Source organism: Heterocephalus glaber, unplaced genomic scaffold, assembly GCF_053883595.1.
Source record: "Heterocephalus glaber isolate CG9 unplaced genomic scaffold, H.glaber_assembly_v1.0 deba00001733, whole genome shotgun sequence".
NCBI lineage: Eukaryota > Metazoa > Chordata > Mammalia > Rodentia > Bathyergidae > Heterocephalus > Heterocephalus glaber.
The window spans coordinates 2,849,999-2,870,033 of record NW_028258444.1 but is presented as its reverse complement, the minus strand read 5'-3'; the positions used below and the strand labels follow the sequence as shown (position 1 = coordinate 2,870,033).

At 39.3% G+C, this 20,035-nt stretch overlaps 1 protein-coding gene across 9 annotated transcripts in view; it reads right to left on the bottom strand.

The window, feature by feature from the left end:
• Positions 1 to 20,035, bottom strand: part of Far2 (fatty acyl-CoA reductase 2) — a 174,004-nt gene that overhangs the window by 8,539 nt on the left and 145,430 nt on the right. For all 9 annotated transcript variants that reach the window (XM_004855069.3, XM_087200053.1, XM_087200055.1 and 6 more), the window contains 6 exons: positions 17,174 to 17,349; positions 16,770 to 16,949; positions 12,726 to 12,903; positions 11,887 to 11,931; positions 9,137 to 9,255; positions 8,339 to 8,406 (listed from right to left, as the gene is read on the bottom strand). In XM_004855069.3, coding sequence (XP_004855126.1) covers positions 8,339 to 8,406; positions 9,137 to 9,255; positions 11,887 to 11,931; positions 12,726 to 12,903; positions 16,770 to 16,949; positions 17,174 to 17,349 — 766 coding nt within the window. The remainder of the gene's footprint in view (positions 1 to 8,338; positions 8,407 to 9,136; positions 9,256 to 11,886; positions 11,932 to 12,725; positions 12,904 to 16,769; positions 16,950 to 17,173; positions 17,350 to 20,035) is intronic.

Genomic DNA, 20,035 nt, shown 5'->3' with positions numbered 1-20,035 from the left:
TTTAGAGGGAAAGCCAAACTCTTCCTGTGGTCAGTGAGACCTCACATTCCCTGCCCCCCATTTCCTCCCCCATCACCCCATTCATTTCCCGCCCTTCGCCCTCCTGGCTTCTTCTTAGCCCCAGCAGCCTGCTTGCTACCCTTGAACATAAAGGAAGAGCTTTAGTGTGTGTTCCTTCAGCAGCGCCCATCACTTCTTGCAGGTCTCTGTCAAGGTGTCCCCTCCTCAGAAACACTTTTCTTGGCCCCACACATCAAACAGCAACTTTATTTTGTCATTTGTGTTTTAGTAGTCTTTAAGCACTTAACTCTATCTGATATATATTTATCCCTACCAGGAGTAAATACCATGAGAACAGAATTTTATCTGTGTTGATACCTTGAGTGTTTGACAAGTGACCACTGTCCAATAAGTAGGTGACTGAATGACTATCTCAGAAACATGTAATTATTTTCTGTTTCCCTAAATCTGTCTTGACTAGTCATTGCCAAAACATCTATGTAAGCACTTAATACTTGCCAGACACTGGAGTAGATGCTGGGAATATATATATTCTTGACCTTAAGGAATTGGCATAGTTATAACTTAGGGCAAAAAATATTAAGATATTGTCATGAACAGTTTTCTGTGAATACATTTTAAAACAGAGCAAAAGACAAATTCTTAAATAATGATTTGTGCAGAAACTGAATGCTTGCAAAATCCTATAAATGTTAAAGAAATTGAAGCAGTAAGAATATTACCATAATAAAACCGGAAATCCAAATGTACAGGTAGTTTTACCAAGGAATGGATTACTCTGATCTTATACAAGCACTTGTAAAGAATAGGGAAAAAAAAGAAATATACTTCAATCCATTCTCTGAAGTCGATATACTAAAGCCAAAATTAGTCAAGAACTATATGAAAACAAAAAAGTGGAATCTTGTTTCACTCAACAAATAATACTAAACAAATTATTAGCAAACTGAATCTAACAGAATATGAAAAAGATAGCATGCTGTGAGCAAGTGGGTCCATCTTTGAGATGGAAGATAGTTTTATATTCAAAAATAGAGAAACATTTGAAGTCTTCTGTTTAAAATTAGGAACATAATAAAAATGCCCACTACTGCCACTTCTATTCAACCTTGTATTAAATGTTCAACAACTACAAAGACTGTGTATGGTAAGACAGGAATAACATAGTACCTCTTTAGATTAAGTAACTATTTACATAGAAAACTAAAAGGAAACTCTGTTCAACTACCTGAAATTCAAGTTGAGTACCCTTTATCTAAAATGCTTAGAAAGAGGTGTTTTGGATCTTAGATTTTTCAGATTTTGAAGAAATGTTGTTTATATATATGTAAAGAGATGTTTTGGGGTGGGACTGAAGTTTAAATGTGAAATTCATTTATATTTCTTACATGCCTTATAACATAGCCTGAAGTTAATTTTATACAATACTATATTTTTATAATTTTGTGCATCAAACAAAGTTTGTGTACATTAGGCCATCAGAGTTGTGAACTCATGTCAGGACTCAAAACATTTTAGATTTGGAGCATTTCAGATTTCAGATATCAGATTAGGGAAGCTCAACCTGTAATAGTTTAGCAAGGAGGCTAGATATACGGTTAATATACAATAGTATACAAGTCAGTTGCAGTTCTATGCACTATCACCATTAGAAAACTTCTTTACAAAAGTCCCATTTAAATTGACAAAAAAGTATAAGTTTCTTGGACCATAGATATAAATCTGATAAACAATGTATAAAACCTATATGCAAAAGATTGACATGTTTATAGAAAAAACATTAATGGAGATAACTAAGTGGAAGATGTTTCATGTTCACCCACCCAGCTGTCAGTCACTCTCTGTGATGTCATTTGAGGTTACAGATGTTGCCCTGCTATGATGTTGCTAGTGAGCTAGGGATCCTCACTGATGCGTTTTGATCATTCCTAATAGTGCAAATGAGCTTCAACTTGAATGCAAAGTCAAATTGGGAATAATGTCCAGATATACTGTGTTACAATGGGTTATCATACAGTCTTGGCACTGGGGGATAGAAAGTCATGATCCGCTCACACTGTCTGTTTGGGTGTGAGAGGAGTAGAGCAGACATGCATTCCAAGTATTTGTCATTCTTGGAAAGAGGTTCTTAAAGTCAAAGCCTATCTTATGACAAGCCATAGTGTCTCACTGCTGCGCAGTAGTCCTCTCACTTTGTTACTATGGCTCACCACTGGAATGTGTAAAGACAGTGTTACCTATGTAACAGAGAAAAGAGAGATGTACCAGTGGGCACTGAAAATCCTGCAGAAGAGGTAAACTGCCTACCTTTATCCTCTGCCAGCATTAGAGGTTTAAATTTATTTCCATGGGTTTTATACATTAAATAAACCCCATCCCTTACATGTAGACAAATCAGTAGAGACTTGGATTTGACATTTTCTTAAAGTAGATTTCTCCAGCTTTAATCATATAGATGCTTATTAAAAACAGGGCTTCTGGAGAGGTGAACCAACACGGCTGAGTAGAGGAGGAGTCAAGCTAGAGGCACTCAGAGAGGATTCACCAGAGCCACAGGAGGGTGGTGGGCAGGGTCTTCACAATGAATCAGAACATTAGTTGGAAAGATTCTACCTGTAAATCAAAGCTAACATCTGGGTCACTAAAGAGGGGAAGCAGAGCGCTACAGCTGGCCACACTACTCAAGCCCTCTGGAGAGAGCTATTATGAGAGCATCCTAATATCTCAGGGAACAAACGAAGAAAAGAACACTGCCGAGGTTGGACACTGGTCGGACTCTTCACCCCATTCCCTCTTCCCCAAATACTGTGGCTGCTGCAGCCTGGCAGCATCCTCACTAGTGCTCACTGAGGACAAGGGAACCTTCCATCCTGGGCAGAGAGAGAATAAACAGGCAAACAGTGCCTAAGGTTTCCCGGGCACACATTCCTGCCCACAGACTTTGCAGTCCCCTGCCTGAGAGCAAACTGCCTGCCCATTCCCACAGCTCCACGCCACCAAGTGGATGTGTTGGTGTCTCCTGCAGATGCCCTGCTGGCACATGAACATGTTCTCAGATTCCCAAGCAAGTACTGGAGTGCAGTGCACTCGATTCCATGGACCTCCACCTGCCTACACACCTCACCATTGTGCCTTGAGTGCAGGAAGATTCCTGAGCCAAGCCGAGGACAGAATCAGACTCTGCCTCTGAGCTGAGGGGAGGATTCTTGAGGGTATATTTGTTTCAGTTTTGAGTGCAAGAGAAAAAAGGTGACTATAGTATGGCTGCCTGCAACCTGACCACAAGCAAGGAAGGAAGGAAACTGTGAACACTCAGGCTTTTTGGCAAAGTAGTCACATGTGAATCACATGCACATTCTCTTATTGGAGTGTTTGATATACATATCTGTAGTATATATGTATACATTTGCTTTGATTTAAGGGTGTTTGTTTTCTCTTCAGTCTCTTGTTTAACTCAAGTTTCCATAGCAATACTATTTTCTTATTTTTTACTTGTCTCTCCCAATTTTTAAATTCTTCCTCTCAAGTCCTTAGTTTGTCATATTCTGCCACCAGCCACTACTATCTCCTCTTGCATTAGCAGTCTGTTTCTCTATTCTATTTCTTTCACTGTTCCTTATCTTTCCTAGTCCCATGTCATTCTTTGCCTCTTTTCCACTTTATAGATGCACAAATATATCAACAGATTGTGACAACCTCAAAGCTTTCCTCAATCCCAAGGTACACCTCCCTCCTGCTACATCCCATCCTTGCCCCTGCAAATATCTTTTAAAAACCTTCAACATCAACCCTTCAACCCAACTAAATGAACTTTAACAGAATTCGAGCTCTTATCTAATTTTTTCAGTTGTTTTCTGTTTCCTAGTACTATTTCTCCTGTCTCCCTCTCCCTCTACTGACTTGAACTCCTTTTTTACCCATTCCTCCATCTCTCCTCTCCAGTTCTCCTTCCACACTGAATGCAGGCTCCAAAGAGCACTGACAAGGGTGAAAGTATAAATGCAAAGTCTACCACACAGAAGCAAAGGACAATCGCATCTGTTGATGCTCGTATAACCACAAGTAATTGTTTCCTCAAAGCACAGGGACAGAGTCTAAATCACTTAAATTAAGTAGCTGAAGGAGTATATAATATCTTTGGGAAAATAAAACTGAAAACACATCGCAGGAAGGCAGTATTTTACTAAAAAGATCATATCAATTACAAGCTCTCCTTACCCTACTTTACCTCAATTCTCAGCACCGAAAAAAAAAAAAAAAAAAAAAAAGGAAAAAAGGGGGAAGGGGAAAGAAAACCATATACATAGGAATATGGGAAAACAAGGCAAAAAACACCCCCAAGGTTTCTCAATTCCCCCAAGGCATATCCAGGGGCTACCCATGGAAAGGAAAGCAGAGCTTTACAAACTGATTAAAGAAGAGTTAAGAAACTTGGTGAGTTCAAAGAGGGTATGACCCAAAAGTTTATGGAATTATCATACAAAATGATCAATGGGAATTTGGGGGAAGCAGATGAAACACTGGAAAAGCTGACCAAAATGGTTCAAAACATGAATGACAAATTTATCAAAGATATAGAGTCCAAGAAAAAAAATTTCAGACATAAATATTAGATATAAAAAATTATATGGAACTCATAAATTGCAGAAATGACCAAAGGGAAGATGGTTTCTGAAATCAAGGACAAAATGGCAAATTATGACAAATTACTGAAACCTCAAAAAAATAAGTGAACAAGAAAAAATTCATCAATAGCTACTAGACGACACTAAAAAGACCAACCTAAGGCTAATTGGAGTTAGAGAGAAACTAGAAGACAGCACACACAGAATAATAATTTGTTTACAGAAATCATAGTAGAAAATTTCCCCAAGTATGAAGAAAGAATTCAACATTCAAGGAAGTGAGACTTATAGAACACCAAACAACTCCAATGTAAAATGAAGCTCCCCATGACACATTATAATTACAGTGTCAGATGTCCAACAAAAAGAATCTTAAAAGCTATGAGAGAAAAGCAAAAAATCACATAGTTAACTCATTAGAATTACAGCAGACTTCTCAACAAACTTTAAAGATCAGAAGAGCTTGTAGTGAAGTATTCAAAGCCCTAAAAGCAAACAACTTTCCCCAATTCAAAAATGGGCATCTGAAACAAACAGACATTTCTCAGACAAAGAAGTAAAAGCAGCAAGCAAATATATGAAAAAATGTTCAACATCACTGGTCACTTGAGAGATGCAGATGAAAACAACACTGAGATTCCACCTCACCCCAGAAAGAATGGCTGCGATCAAGAAATCAACCAATAACAAATGCTGGCAGGGCTGTGGGGAGAAAGGAACCCTTCTCCATTGCTGGTGGGAGTACAGACTGGTGCAACCACTGTGGAAATCAGTATGGAGATACCTCAAAGAACTAGGACTAGAGGTCCCATTTGATCCAGCTATTCCCCTGCTGGGTATCTTCCCAAAAGAATTAAAAGAATCATACCACAGCAATACATGTGCACCCATGTTCATAGCAGCGCAGTTTGTAATAGCTAAAGCTTGAAAGTAGCCCAAGTGCCCATCAACTGGAAACTGGATAAAGAAAATGTGGTTTTATATAAAATGGAGTACTACTCAGCCATAAAGAACAAAAAACTAGAGTCATTTATAGCTAAATGGATGCATATTGAGGCCATACTCTTAAGCGAAATAAATAGGACACACATGTGTAAATACTGAATAATTTCTCTAGTGTGAGAAACTGATAGTGTATACAAGGGTTAAAATGATTAAAATGAATAATTGATAATTGAAATAGGAAAAAAGATCCAAAGATGAAGGGGTGAAGGGAGGGAAAGGGGAAAGGAAAAGAGGGAAAGGAAAGACTATGAGAAAAGAAAAAAAAATGGAAATGATGTCTATGTAAATAGGGAAGGGCGGAGGGGGTGAAGGGTGCACAGGTAATGGGGAAAAAATAAGAACCAAGATACATCATGTACAGGTACAAGCACCCAATGATAAATGTAAACGGATTGTATACCTAAAATGTACCAATAAAAGAAAGAAAGAAAAAAAACAAACAACTTTCCTCCCAGATTAACATATCCAGAAAAACTTTCCTTCAAAATAGATAAAAGGACATTCCATGAAAAAGAACAACTCAAGAAATGTATGAATTCCAAACCAGCACTCCAGAAAATACTGAAGACTATCCTAGACCGATGTAACAAAGCCAGCAAAGCTGAAAATCCAGATGGAATGAATACATCAAACAAGGTGAATAGATTAAAAAAAAAAAAAGAAAAGGAAAGAAAAAGGAGTCATCAACAGAGGAAGAATGCAATGGCGGGAACCAATCTATACTTCTCAGTAATATTTCTCAAAGCCTCAATTCTCCAATTAAAAGACACAGATAGGAAGACTGTATCAAAAACCAGAACTGTTGCATTCAGGAAACTCACCTAATGCAAAAATATCTATAGGCTAAAAATCACAGGGTGGAACACAGTTATTTCATGTATCAGAACCTCTAAAACAAGCAGGAGTAGCAATTTTACTCTCAAAATAAACCTCAACCTAAAATTGGTCAGAAGAGACAAAGAATGTCACTACATACTAGTTGAGAGAATAATTCAATGAAAAGAGATAACATTTGTAAATATATATGCATTGAATACTTGAGCACCTATCTTCATAAAACAAATGCTGATGGACATAAAAGATCAAATAAACACTAACATAATCATAGTGACCTCAATATCCCACTTTTGCAAAGAGATAGATCAACTAAACAAAAAAATCAATACAGAACTATCAGAGCTGAACCACACCTTTAAACATATGGATTTAATATCTACAGAGTGTTCTACCCTAATACAACAGAGTACAAATTCTTCTCTGTAGCACATGGGCTTTAAAGCCCACTCAAATAAATATAAAAGAATTGAAATCATCCCATATTTACTATCAGGCCACTGTGCAATGAAGCTAGAAATCACTCACAGAAGAAACCATGGAAAATTTGGAAACACCTGGAAATTTCATACCACACCCCTGAACATACAATGAGTCACAGAAGAAATCAATGAAGCAATTAAACAGCTTCTAGAAGCAAAAGACAATGCCAGTATAACACACCAGAACCTATGGGACACAATGAAAGCAGTCCTAAGAGGGAAGCTTATTGCAATCGATGATTACATTAGAAAAACAAAGTTAACTCAAATAAATAACCTAATGAAGAACCCTGAAATGCTTGGAAACAACAACAATCCAAGCCCAAACCAAAATTAAAGAGGAAAATTATAAATAGCAGAGCAGAAATTAGTGAAACTGAGACTTAACAAAACAATATAAAGATTCAACAATTCGAAGAGCTGGTTCTTTGAAAGAATAAACAAAATAGATAAACCCCTAGTCAAAATTTCCAAGAGAGAAAAGACTCACATCAATGCTATTAGAAATGAAAAAGGCAAAATCACAATGGACATTATCAAACTCCAGAAGATAGTAGAGACTATGAAAACTTGCATTCCAAAAAATTAGAAAATCTTGAAGAAATGGACAAATTCTTCGACTCATATTATTTTTAAAAACTAAACCAAAAAGGTATAAAAATTTTGAACAGTCCAATAACAAGCAATGAAACTGATGCAGTAAGGAAAAACCTACCAACTTAGAGTCCAGGACCTGCTCAATTCTCCTAAATCTTTAAGGACATTATATCACCAATATTCCTGAAACTCTTCAGTGCAATTGAAGAGAATCAGTGCTTCTAAACTCATTTCTGGAAGTCAGTATCACTCTGAGCCCAAATCCAGACAGCGACATAACTGAAAAAGAAAACTACAGGCCCATCTGCTTAATGAACATAGATGCAAAAATCTTCAACAAGATATTGGCAAATAGAATGCAGCACATCATCAGAGGGGCAAGCTCTTCTAACCCTTGATTATTCACATTCTCAGTGGTACACCAAGAGACTGAAAGCAACTTGTGCAAAATCAGTTCCCCAGCAGGGAGGACTATTGATTCACTGACACTGTTTACTTTCGCTTGATTTTATTATTGGTTTTCAATGTTTGTAGCCAATAGACTCCTTACTCCTTAGAATCATACATATGTTCCCACCGTCTGCTCTCTTTGGCACTCCATAATACATTGTCATTAATTTTGACACATTTATCATTTGCAGGCACTTTGTTTCTTTACTTACTGTTTTCAACTCTCTTCCTGACTGGGGTCTCAGCTCCACGACCCATGCTGTCTGTGTGTATCCCTGTGACAAACACTGGCAGCTTTGCAGGTGCATTACCAGAGACACTTACCCATTTTGAGCCAATTACAGGGATTGAGGTTACCAGATGTGCAGTGGTAGATTAATGTTGATTTAGGTCTGTAAGATGAAATAAAAATTAGAAAAATACAACAAAATGGAAAAGTAATGAAAGAGAAATAAGGGGAGATAACAAGACAGAGTAGTTTCAAAAACTCCCATGACTAAAGCAGTCTGTTAAAAAGTCCTGTCTTTTATTCCTTCTTTGGGTCAATATGCAATATGAAAGATTAGGAAAACTGTGTATGTGTAAAAGACATCAAATAAGTATGAGAGCCTGGAGAGGATATATGTCTGAGCTAGTGTAAGAAAAATTTAATTCTGTTTATCACTTACTAATAGAGCCAAATAAATAAGCAACCTACTTTTTGCTTCCTATTAGGAAACTTCCTCCCACACAGTAACCCAAGCTTTTGGCATTTACCAGGAACTGAGTCGTTCAAGGAAATATAAAATATGCCAACATTTCATCAACTTTTATCATCTCCTTGCCTTAAAAAAATGAAGCTGTTGCACAGATTACTGAATAGAAATAAAAGTATTTTGGGCATCAAGAATTTCATGGTTACATGATTTTCAGAATACACTGTTTCATGATTAACCAAATACTAAGCAGTATTTATACAACAGCTTAAGGCATATGTGGTGGTATACTGGGGACTGTATAAACATGGAAAGAGACATTTCATCATACTAGGGGTCTTCTACGATGGAGTGTCTGTATTTTGAAAAGGAGCCTAACATATTTGCCCCTTTCTTCATCACGTCTTTGGAAGACCACTCTCCATACCTGTGTACTGCAGTATACCACCCTGCTGCTAAAGTGAGATTGACAACTGTATCAGCTGGTATCAAATCTGCAACAGCCATTGGAGTAGCTCTTATGGCCCGAAGAAACCCTTTCCCAGCCTGCACAGGAAAAAGAAGAGCTGTTAGCAAAAACAGCCAACATTGATTTGGTGCTGCTTGCTAGGTTATTATGTTATGTTTGACCTGCCAGCCTATTCAACTTTCCCAGCCAAGTTAATCTAAAGTCCCACCTTTTCTGGGAACCACTAGTGGTCATTGGGTTCTTTTATGGAATAAAATTGTCAAATTTGAAAGAGTTAATATACATAATTAAAAAACTTCTGCACAGCAAAAGAAACAAGCAAGTGCAAAGAAAACTCATAGAATGGGAAAATATTTTTGCCAGCTACTCCTCAGAGGATTAATATCTAGGATATATAAGTAACTAAAAAATATTAGACCTTCCCAAAATAAAAGACTCAATCAAAAAATGAGTATGTGAAATGAACAGATATTTCTCAGAAGAAGTACAAATGGCCAATAAATACATAAAGAAATGCTCAACCTTGCTGGCCATTAGAAAGTGCAAATCAAAACAACCCTGAGATGTCATTGTACCCAGAAAGAATGGCTAAAATTGAGAAACCAAATAGTAACAAATCCTGGCAAGGATATGAGGGGAAAATGAACCCTTCTATTCTGCTGGTGGGAATGTAAACTGGTATAACCACTATGGAAGTCAGTGTGGCGATTCCTCAAAAAACTAAAACTAGAATTTCCATTCAACCCAGCTAGTCCCTTTCTAGGCATCTTTCCAAAAGAGCTGAAGACACTGTATTACAGGATACATGCATATTCATATTTATACAGCACAATTCATAATGCTAAATTTGTGAAGCAGTCCATATACACATTTATGGATGAATGGATAAAGGAAATGTGGTATTTACACATAATAGAATACTATTCTGCCATAAAAAAAAACGAATCATTTGTAGGAAAATTGATATGCTTTGAGACCATAATGTTAAATGAAATAAACCAGACACACAGACTTAAGTACTGTATGTTTCTCTTATATGAGAAACCCTAATTATACAAGAAAGAGCAACATAAAAGGTAAATAATAGTAATTAGGGAGATAGATCTCTCTGAAATGGGAAGGGGATCAAGAGAAGGAAGGAAGGGAAAGACAGGAGGAGAGGGGATGCAAAAAGGAATGAAGATGTGTTATGTACATGCACCAATTCCACACAAGGAATGTAGACATTATGCCCTGCAATCTGAGCCAAGAAAATAAAGAAGCACCATGAATAGATTGTCACATCTTAAAAGTTAATTCATAGCATATTTTAAGAATTCAGGTTTCCTAAAATTATCATGATGCTTTTTTTTTTAACCACTTCATAAGTGACTGTTTTCTCCTAGTGCTTTTATTAACTTACAAGCACTAAAAGGTTAAGAAACACTTATCTGGAAAAAAGATAATTAATACAATTCTATCATTTAATAGAACAAAATCTGTTTTCAGAAAAACACAATTATTTACTTTTTTCTTTTTATTCAGTATCTTAGTTCACTTCAAGATCACTGATGCAAGAATATAAGATGCAAGAATTGGGAATTATTCATATTAATAATTTATAGACTTTATGAAGTATGCTGATTCTTTATGCTTTGCATTTTTCCACCATTCATTTGAAATTATTAGCACTTTCTTATGTTTCTAATTTATTTTCCTTGTAATGGATTTCCCTTTTCTTGAACATAAGAAGCCAGTTTTTGGAAAATTTTAGAAAATTTGAGTAAATGTGCAGCTTTGCAATATAGGAAAATCCATTCTGGGCCCATGTTAAAATAATGATGTTCTAAGTCATCAAACGTTTCTTGCCAGCCACCCACGTGGTAAGGAGGGGGTTGAATGCAGGTAGGGAACAGAAAGAGAAGCCCAGAAGAATCAGGGGCAGAAGGAAGCTCAGTCACTGCCTTTGGTAAGCCACAATTGACTATTTTATGTTTGCATCTTAATTCATGTTGAACATAGTTTGGGAGGAACAAAGAGCATGTTCACTTTAAACTTATTTAGAGAACTCAATTTCTATTTAGTGTCCAAAAAGCAAAGTCATAGTTCTGGTCCTCAGCTACCTCACTGTAGGCTGACATGGGTCATCTGGCCGCAGGCAAATGCACGTCAAGAGCAGGGTGGTCTCTCCAGGTCCAGAGGAAGGGCTGGAAACTGCTTCCTGTAGATACCAAATTCCACCTCTGAAAGGTGTTCTGTGACTCACTATGCTCTGTCCTGGATCTGTCAAGAACTGGTAATGCTACATGTCTGCCTTATCTACACACACCCTCAAACACTTACATATGGTTAAATCAGGAATTTGATCATCTTTGAGGATAAGATTTTTTACTGTCTCCCCACTTTGGTTCACTAATCGAAGCTATTAATAAAAGTGGAAAAGAGAAAATACCTCCATCTTGTGGTAACTAGAGGAAAATGCTTGATGTTCATTTTCCAAGACAAAATTCCTGAACAGTAATTGATAACACATTACCTCCGTTTTCCTGATAAAGCCTCACAGAATAAAGGTAATTTCATCCCATGTGTTTTTTCAATCAGTAAAGTTGAGATAAGCAACTTCAATTGTTGTTAGAACAGTAATATGTGTGTGCTAAGTTCACATTAAGAATTATGTTACTATTCTTCCATGACATTTCAAGGGGTTACTTGCCCATTGTTATACATACCGCAATAATGAGTCCACTGGGTCCATTCAAGTTATCAACCCAACCCTGAACAAAAGAAGATCTCTGTTGGTTATGTGTTTCAGAGAATCATTGTCTTTGGAATATCTGCAACTTAATCTTCATAAATTGCAAACCAGAACACAGAGACCCCAGCTAACAGAACACAGTACTAATGCAGTATTTCTAAGATGCCAAACAAAGATCAGTGGCAAAGTACTTGTTATTCTATGTACTTCACCTGGCTGTGCAAAATATAAACTTTGTTGGGAGTGATTTTCATACCAGTCTCCTGTTGTTTTATATCATGTTATGGGCTAAATTAGAATTTGCCTTAATATTATGTTTTGCTTATCAATTGATCAAATATTGTTTTTTCTTCATCTGAGCTCTTATTTTAAACTCAAAACATTTCAGAAATGATTTATAGGAATTACTTATTTCTTGAAAACTTTAACATGAACAGAGTCCATATAATGTATTTTTGGTGGGGGCGGTGTCAGTTTGCTTGGAGATATCAGAGGAAAGATAATATTTAGGCATAGTTGGGGGAAATGTCTTTTTGGGTTTGTTTCCTAAGCCTTAAGCTTAGTCTGTTATTTTATCTATAAAAGTCAAAACTCGTGCGTGTAATGGGAGCGAAGAGAAGAGAGAGAAGATGAAGAGCCTGAAACAAACACTGAATTTTGCCATCATATAATGGATTCTCATTTGATTTGCTACATTCAGAAATAAAGCCCAAGGACGAGAAGAAGTGGATAGGGGCTGGGAGGCTCACAAAGAAATGGAGCCAGAAAGGCCTGGCTCAGAAGCAAAGCAGGCACACGGGAGAGCCTGCTTACTGGGAAGGGCTCCCGCCAGGTGGCCCCCACGATGGAGGGCCTGATGATGGCGATGTTCACGTTCGCGCCTTCCTGCTGCACCACAGTCTCGCCCAGGGCCTTGGTATAGGTGTAGGTGTTGGGCCAGTCCCTGATCAGCTTGGGAGTGATCTCATCAATGATTGCATCGTCCAACCACCTGAAGACAGAGAAAACGTGTTCCAGCAACATGTGCTACATAACAGAGCACAGAGAAAACGTGAGACACAGGTAATCACACATAGCTTCCACATTCAATAGAATTGAATGAAAAAAATGAAATCCCTGCTACTAGAAACGCAGAAATGCAAGACATGATGCCTATGCCTACTCTAACCTGTTATCTGACTAACTATAGTGTGACCACGTATAGAGAGCAGTAGCTGTGTCATTCTGGGTCTCCCCCACAATAACAAAGAAGTGCTTTTTGTTCTTTTGCATCTGCTGCTGCACCCCTGTTCTAGTTGTCATGCCACTGTATCTTGAGTGATGGCTGCTGGCTACCAGTACTGATGACTCTAACTGGGGGCCCTACTCCTCTCCCACATTAGTATTATCACTAACTGTGTTACAATTCCCAAAGCCCACTCTTCTTGATGAAAACAAACAGGAAACAACCAACAAAACTCACACAGGCACGCCCACACGCACATATGGCCCTCCTTCAATGCATCCACTGCCTGCAGGATTGAACACCAGGCCTCAAGATGCCCACAGGGTAGACCCAGCCTACCTTCCCTTCCTGCATGATCTATCTGCCTCCTCCACCTTGAGTATGTGCTGCTACAGTGGACTTCAGCTATTTCCCTGCCATGCCCCGGGTTTCATGCTCCAGGTGCTCTGCCTAGAACAGGCCCCATCTCAGCTAGCCTACCTTGGCCTCTCTTCCAGGCCCAGCTCAGACATTCTGTGGCCACCCCTCCTGCCCTGCTCCTGCAGGCTTCATGTGCTGCATCCTTCCCTCTCGCAGCAGTGTGTGTAATTCTACCCTGCTCTTGTGGGTTGGTTTCAAGCTCCTTGAAAGTCTGTATTTTAAGAAAGTGCCTTTTATTCTCTGGGACTGCCTGGAATGTAGGCATAGTGGAAAGACCCCAGCCTTCAGAATCGGTGTCTATGGATAAAGACTGTGCCTGTGACTTAACCAGCTAGGGGACTTCTGAAAAGCAGCTTAGCCCACCTGAGTGTCTTGCTCTTTTATTAGCATAGCAGCAATACTAACATCAACCTGACAGCATTACATGAAGGAATGAAATGTCTGTGAGAGTTTCTTGTTCACATAATTGTTCAGTTATGGATCATCTCCCTCCCTCTCTTCCCAAGTCATGTCAACTACTCATTTAAGTATGTTAAGGCAGTAAATACTTGGATACAATGTCATGTAGGTCCTAACTTGAGTGACAACAGGTTTTTATACAGGTGCAAATGCCCTTTTCTTCTAAGCTAGTTACCCTAAGACTTACCTTGGCCTGAAAAATACAGAAAGCACAAAACCCTACCTTTCCTGGCCTGTTCTATGCATTTTTAAAAAGAAATATTCTACTTAAACTGTTATTCTGGAAAACTGAGATCTCACAGGCAACCCCTGATCTCTTTACATACTGAAATTTCTAAAGGAAAATAGCACTGAACATATAGAGAGGAGTCGTAGAGAGGAGGAGACAGTAAGAAGGGCGACCCCAGGCTGAGTACAGAAGGTCTTCAGGGAGGAGGGCAGAGACATGAGGACCAGAGCTGGAAACAGGAGCTGCTCTGTATGGGAATCATCGTTTGCACCATGCTGGGTAAAAGGATTCCTAACTCCTGTTTCGGCTGTTACGAAAGTGTGTTTATACCACTGTACCCAGGTTTTTGTATTAACACAATCCAACCTCATCCTTCTGGAACTGTTCCGGACCAGAGTAATTCTGGAAGTTTCCAGACCGGAGCTGAAGGCAGGGAGCAGAGGCCTAAGAGTGGGAGGCTGCTGGACAGCAGAACAGGGGCTGAGAGAGACATCTGGGACTGTGAGGGATGGGCCAGGGTGGCAGGGTGGGGCTCAGGCACACAAAGCTGTTCCCTTCCTAGCAACCCTGGGCTGTGCTGCTCTGGCCTGAGCAACTGGGAAAATTCCTGATGAAAAAAGTGCAAGTCCTCTTTTATTTCCTGGAACTGGAGTCCTGTCCAACTCATTTTCTGGAAAAAGAAAGGACCATTTAACATTTCCTTGGGTGATTTTCTTGAGCGCACAAAGCCCAGAGCACAGATTCAAGACCCATCTTGTTGCTGACTCCTGACTTCTTCCTGAAAATAGAGTAGGCCACTGGAGTAGGAAAAGCAATGACAGGTGCCAACCCTCCTCTGTTACTCCTGATAAACACTTCCAAAGAACAGAAAACTAAAAGCCCCAGAAAATAGCTTTTATTTTAAACACAAATCAATAATTAGAAGAGAAATTAGAGAAAAAACATTTTATTTTCTCTCTGTCTCTCTCTCTCTCTGTCCCTCTCTTTTGGTGGTACCGGGGAGTCTTCACGTTGAGCTAATGAGCTACATCCTCAACCCTCTAAAAATACATTTTTTAAAAATGTTGAGACAGGTCTCAGTTGCTGAATTGCTCAGGGTTGGCTCAAACTTGTGATCCTCCTGCCTCAGCCTCCCAGAGTGTGGGGATTATGGGTGTACAGGACCGCTCCTGGGTGGACAAAATATTTTCTTAAGGCAAAGCAAATAAGTCTGGGTAGAAATGAATTAGTAATAGTCGAGCACCCTTACCTGGAAAATCCGAAATACAAATGTAAGTTATGGTGGATCTTAACTTGGGTACCTCCCCCTTCACATGTACTTGAAGCCTAAAGGAAGTGCTGAATACCTGAAGCTAAGTCCTCTCCCCCTCCCCTGGGAAGTGAGTTGATTCTGTGAAACCGAGGGTGCTGGTGTCTGGTCACAGCTGGGGAGGGAGGAGAGGAGTGAAAGACTGTGGCCTGTTGGGCGCTACAGGGCCACAGTGCAGCAGGTGTGGGCGTTCAGGGCCAGGTCTGCAGTCAGAAGCTCTCCTCTTGGGGTCTCTCCGACATGTAGAAGGTGGCGACACTCACAGGGGACAGCACAGGTAAGGCACGGCTAGCGGACAGATCTATTCTGTCCTGAAAACGCTCTGGGATTTTCGTAGACTCCGGGCATGGCAGCACCCCTGCCTTCCTGCCTTCTCTCTTGACAAATTAAGGCTCTGAAACCGCAGCTATTTGCAACACCAAGGCACTCCAGATCCTTTAGATGACTTTCATTCTCCTCTGTCTTGGATGTTTCTAAATGACGGGTAAAAATATCCATTCTCAGAGCTGGGGGAGATAAAAATGTTTGTCCTGAAGGCAATGAAGTCTTCATTTAGCTAAAGCCTTGTAAAGAAGATATTTTAAATATAAACACAGTGTTATATGACTTACAAGGGGATAAACTCACTGAAGTAGTCATTTTCCCCAGCTATAATATTTTCATGCAGTTTTAAAAAACAAAATACAAGGTAAAGTTAGTAAAATGGAGCAGAAGAACAAAGCAGCAGAAAGCAGAAATATATTTGAGACAAAGCTGTGTCCCAAGGAGAAAGTGGTTTCTTTTAGTTGGTAGGAAGAGGAAATGCAAGAGACCTCACCGTCAGACAGTAGGGAGAATATATTTCAGCTGAGTATATATTTGGACCATTGCCTTCTGCCAGATCATGGAGGAATTATTATCCCTTACAGTTCTCTGTTACTAACCACTTGGTTAGCTTAGCTGCTTATAAACATTAATTTATCATCACTACTATACAATGGGCCCATTTTACCTACGATGCAGTGGGAGCTCAGAGAGGCCAAGGAACTCACTTCAACTCACACAGCTAGTAAGTTGTGGAGCCACAGGGTGAACCTATGTTCCAACATTTTTCTCCTGAATCTTGATACTCTATATTTCCTTTATCTAGGGACAATGTCAAGTTCATCAAGAAGTGAGAAACTATGTCAAAGAATCCAAGAGAACAGCTGCTGGCCCACCCCTGACCCTACTTACTCCATGGATTCAATGATTTTCTTTGGCTCTACAGAACATGGATAGATCACTTCATCTATGTGCTTCAGGTTGCAATTAGAAAAGGCTGTGGAGAGGTGTATGAAGGCTTCGAGCTTGGACATCTGGCTGGCCATCAACAGGAGGTGCTGGGTGGCAGTGACGTTGAGCTGCACAGCGTGTCTGCAGAGTAAACAGGGAGACACAGTGAGAGACCATGCCAGGAACCCCCAGCCACTGGGACTTGGGCGCCTGCCTTAAAGAACCAAGAAGAGGATGGGCCATGGCTACAAAGTTACGTGATACTTGGAGTTGTTACACGTGGATATAGTTTTGTGTACAGAAACCATAAGGAAAGGAATCTCACACTTGTACACACATGCCATGAGAAGAACCCCGGAATGTACCTCAGATGGTCATCAAATCGTACAGTGGCCGCACAGTGGAAGATAATGTTGGTCGAGGACAGAAGTTCCTCCATGTCTTCCTTGGTGATGCTGAAGTCATGCTGGTTGAGATCTGCACTAATCGGCCTGATTTTCTCATGCACATTTGGACATATTTCTTTGACTTTCTCAAACAGCTGAAACGTAAATAGAAGTTGGTACGGAAAGGTCAGCACCACCACATGGTTCCCGGTGCACTGCTTTGTTTATTATACTTCTTAGAAACTGGCTTTAGTTGTGATGCTGATGTTATCCCAGAAGGTGTCTACCTATGCAAGAGCTACCTCCTTTACTCCATGTGGTTCAGGCAAGTTAGTCTAACTCCTGCCTCTCTTAACTTGAGAAACATTTTCAATAGTTCACTCCAATAACCAGCCAGGGGCAAAGGCGTGATAGGTAGTCATCCATATCCTGCCTTCAGTCTCTTCCTCACTCTCAGACTCATGTTTACTCACGGTGGAGACAGTTTCTAGTTTGGGCTGGTAAATTATTGTTTTCAATGCAAAATTACCAGCTTTTACAAATCACTAGCAGTATTACCAACAACTTGGTTAACTCAGATCAACAAGATGCTTTAGCAGTCCAAACATAACTAGAAAATAAGAAATCTAGCCAATTTGTAATGGGTGAAACAAAAATTTGATGTAATCTCATTCTAAAATAAATGGTAGTTTATGTTTATTATGAGAATTACACAAGCTCATGTGCTTTTTATAGGATTTAACTGATTTTTTAATATTCTAATTTATTTATAAAATGAAAAGATAATAAATACATTCTCTGCTTTTTCTTCCATGCAGAGATTCTTAGGTTAAATTGGTATTTTTCCATTGTCTCAGAAAACACAGTTTTAATAAAAATGGTCTTGGTTCTGGCCTATTTTGATAAGAGAAAATTTTGCTGAAGAATATAAACATTTACAGTTAGAAAGGTTAAGAGAAGGGAAATTTAGTCTGTGGTTTCAAACATAATATAGTAGTAACAGGGACAGGTCTGTCTCCCCTGTACTCCAAATTAAGCTTTCATAATTCTTTTTTGATTCTTAGGATCAGGCTTCTTCCCTCCACTGGAGAGCTGTTCCCAGGATTTGTTTTGTTTTGAGAATAATACAAAATTAAATCAGGTTACCAAAGAAATCATGTTGCATCTGAATCAGGCAAGACCATGTTCAGAGGCCGTCCTGGGAACCCAATGAGGAAGATCAGGGAAGGGAGGCAGATTCACATGCGGATTGAGTAAGCCAGCATACTTATATCTCTGAACTACTGTTTTTTTGCACTATTAGGCCAGCCCTTTCTGTGGGTATTACTGAAGTTCTGAAAATGACTTAGAAATTAGGTCAATCCTGAGTGTTTGTTTGACACGGGGAATTGATAAGGTAGACAAAGTGTCCTTGGCAGGTTCTCAACAGAGTTCCTTCCGGCTCTTCTAGAACCATTCTGGAAATGGTTCTTCTAATGTTAATTATACAACAAGCATATGTTGGATATTTTGGTAGGTTTTTTTTTTTGGTACCAGCGATCGAACTCGGGACCTTGTGCTTGCAAGGCAGGCACCAGAACCACTGAGATAAATCCCCAGCTGGTATTTTGGTAGGTTTATGAAAAATTTGTGCAGTTACCATTTAATAATTGTGTAGAAGGCTCTTCTTGAGTCTATATGACAGACATTATTTACTAGAAATTTATTTAGGATTCTGTGGACTCTGACTTTGGTCTGTTGTGAGATCTGGTTCCAAGAGAGGAGCAGAATCTGGGTGAAGGGTGGAGCCTGCTTTTGGAATAACAGAGAGGCCCTGAACTTGGAATCCTATCACTTGGTGGTTATCTTTAGGCCATCACAAAGTGGTTATCCACATGACCTCCCTTTGAGAGGATCCGCCAGAGGCTGGTTTTTACTTTTTGCAGGTCGCTGAAGCTAATCCTGTCTTTTTTTATCATGCGAATCTTTGATCTTCTTTCATATTGCCAGATCCATTTCTTGAAATATGACCATATTGGGGCCAGGGATTTAGCTCAGTGGTTTCGCCGCCTGCTGTACAAGCGCAAGGACCAGAGTTCGATCCCTGGTACCAAAAAAAAAAAAAAAGAAAAGAAATATGACCATATTGGTCCACCTCAAGAACACACAAGAACTTGCTCAGTATTTTTATTTGGTGAAAAAAGGGTAAAGTCTTTTATACCAAAGTACAATCTGTGGAATATCTGGCACTCCAAAAGTAGACAGTAGCCTTAGGGAATTTCTAGAATGATGAATAAAGGCAAATCAAAAGATTGTGCAAGTTAGCTCTAATCTGAGAACAACATAAAACAAATAAGTAGCTGTAAGTCAAAGCAGAAAAAAACCCATCACACCTTATGTACAGTTTCACACAAAAAAATCACAGAATGTTAGGATTTTGCTAGTTTATTAGTAATTCCTGTGCGATGTAATGAACCAACCTGCCAGTTTTCTTGCATCAGTGCAGACCATTTCTATAAAAGTGTAAGTCAGGGTGGTAAAGAAGTATGGTTATTAAACTTAGGAATTTAGCAGGGATGCCTGGCCAGTTGTGGGAGAGTCTCACTCCACTGTGCTGAAGTGAAGCTTGGGCACTCTGCACATGTGCTCGAGCATTCTGACACACACTCCAGGTAGAAGTCACTGGTGTGTTAGACAGAGCTCAAGCCCTTTGGAGACATGAAGGACTGGGTATGGTTTCTGATTCTGTCACGTACTAGTTACATAACTGGAGCAAGTTACTAACCTTTCTTTCTTTGCATATTTATCCTAAAATTCAATCATGTGTTATTTTGTGATCTCAGTGATTAAGCATATATCATG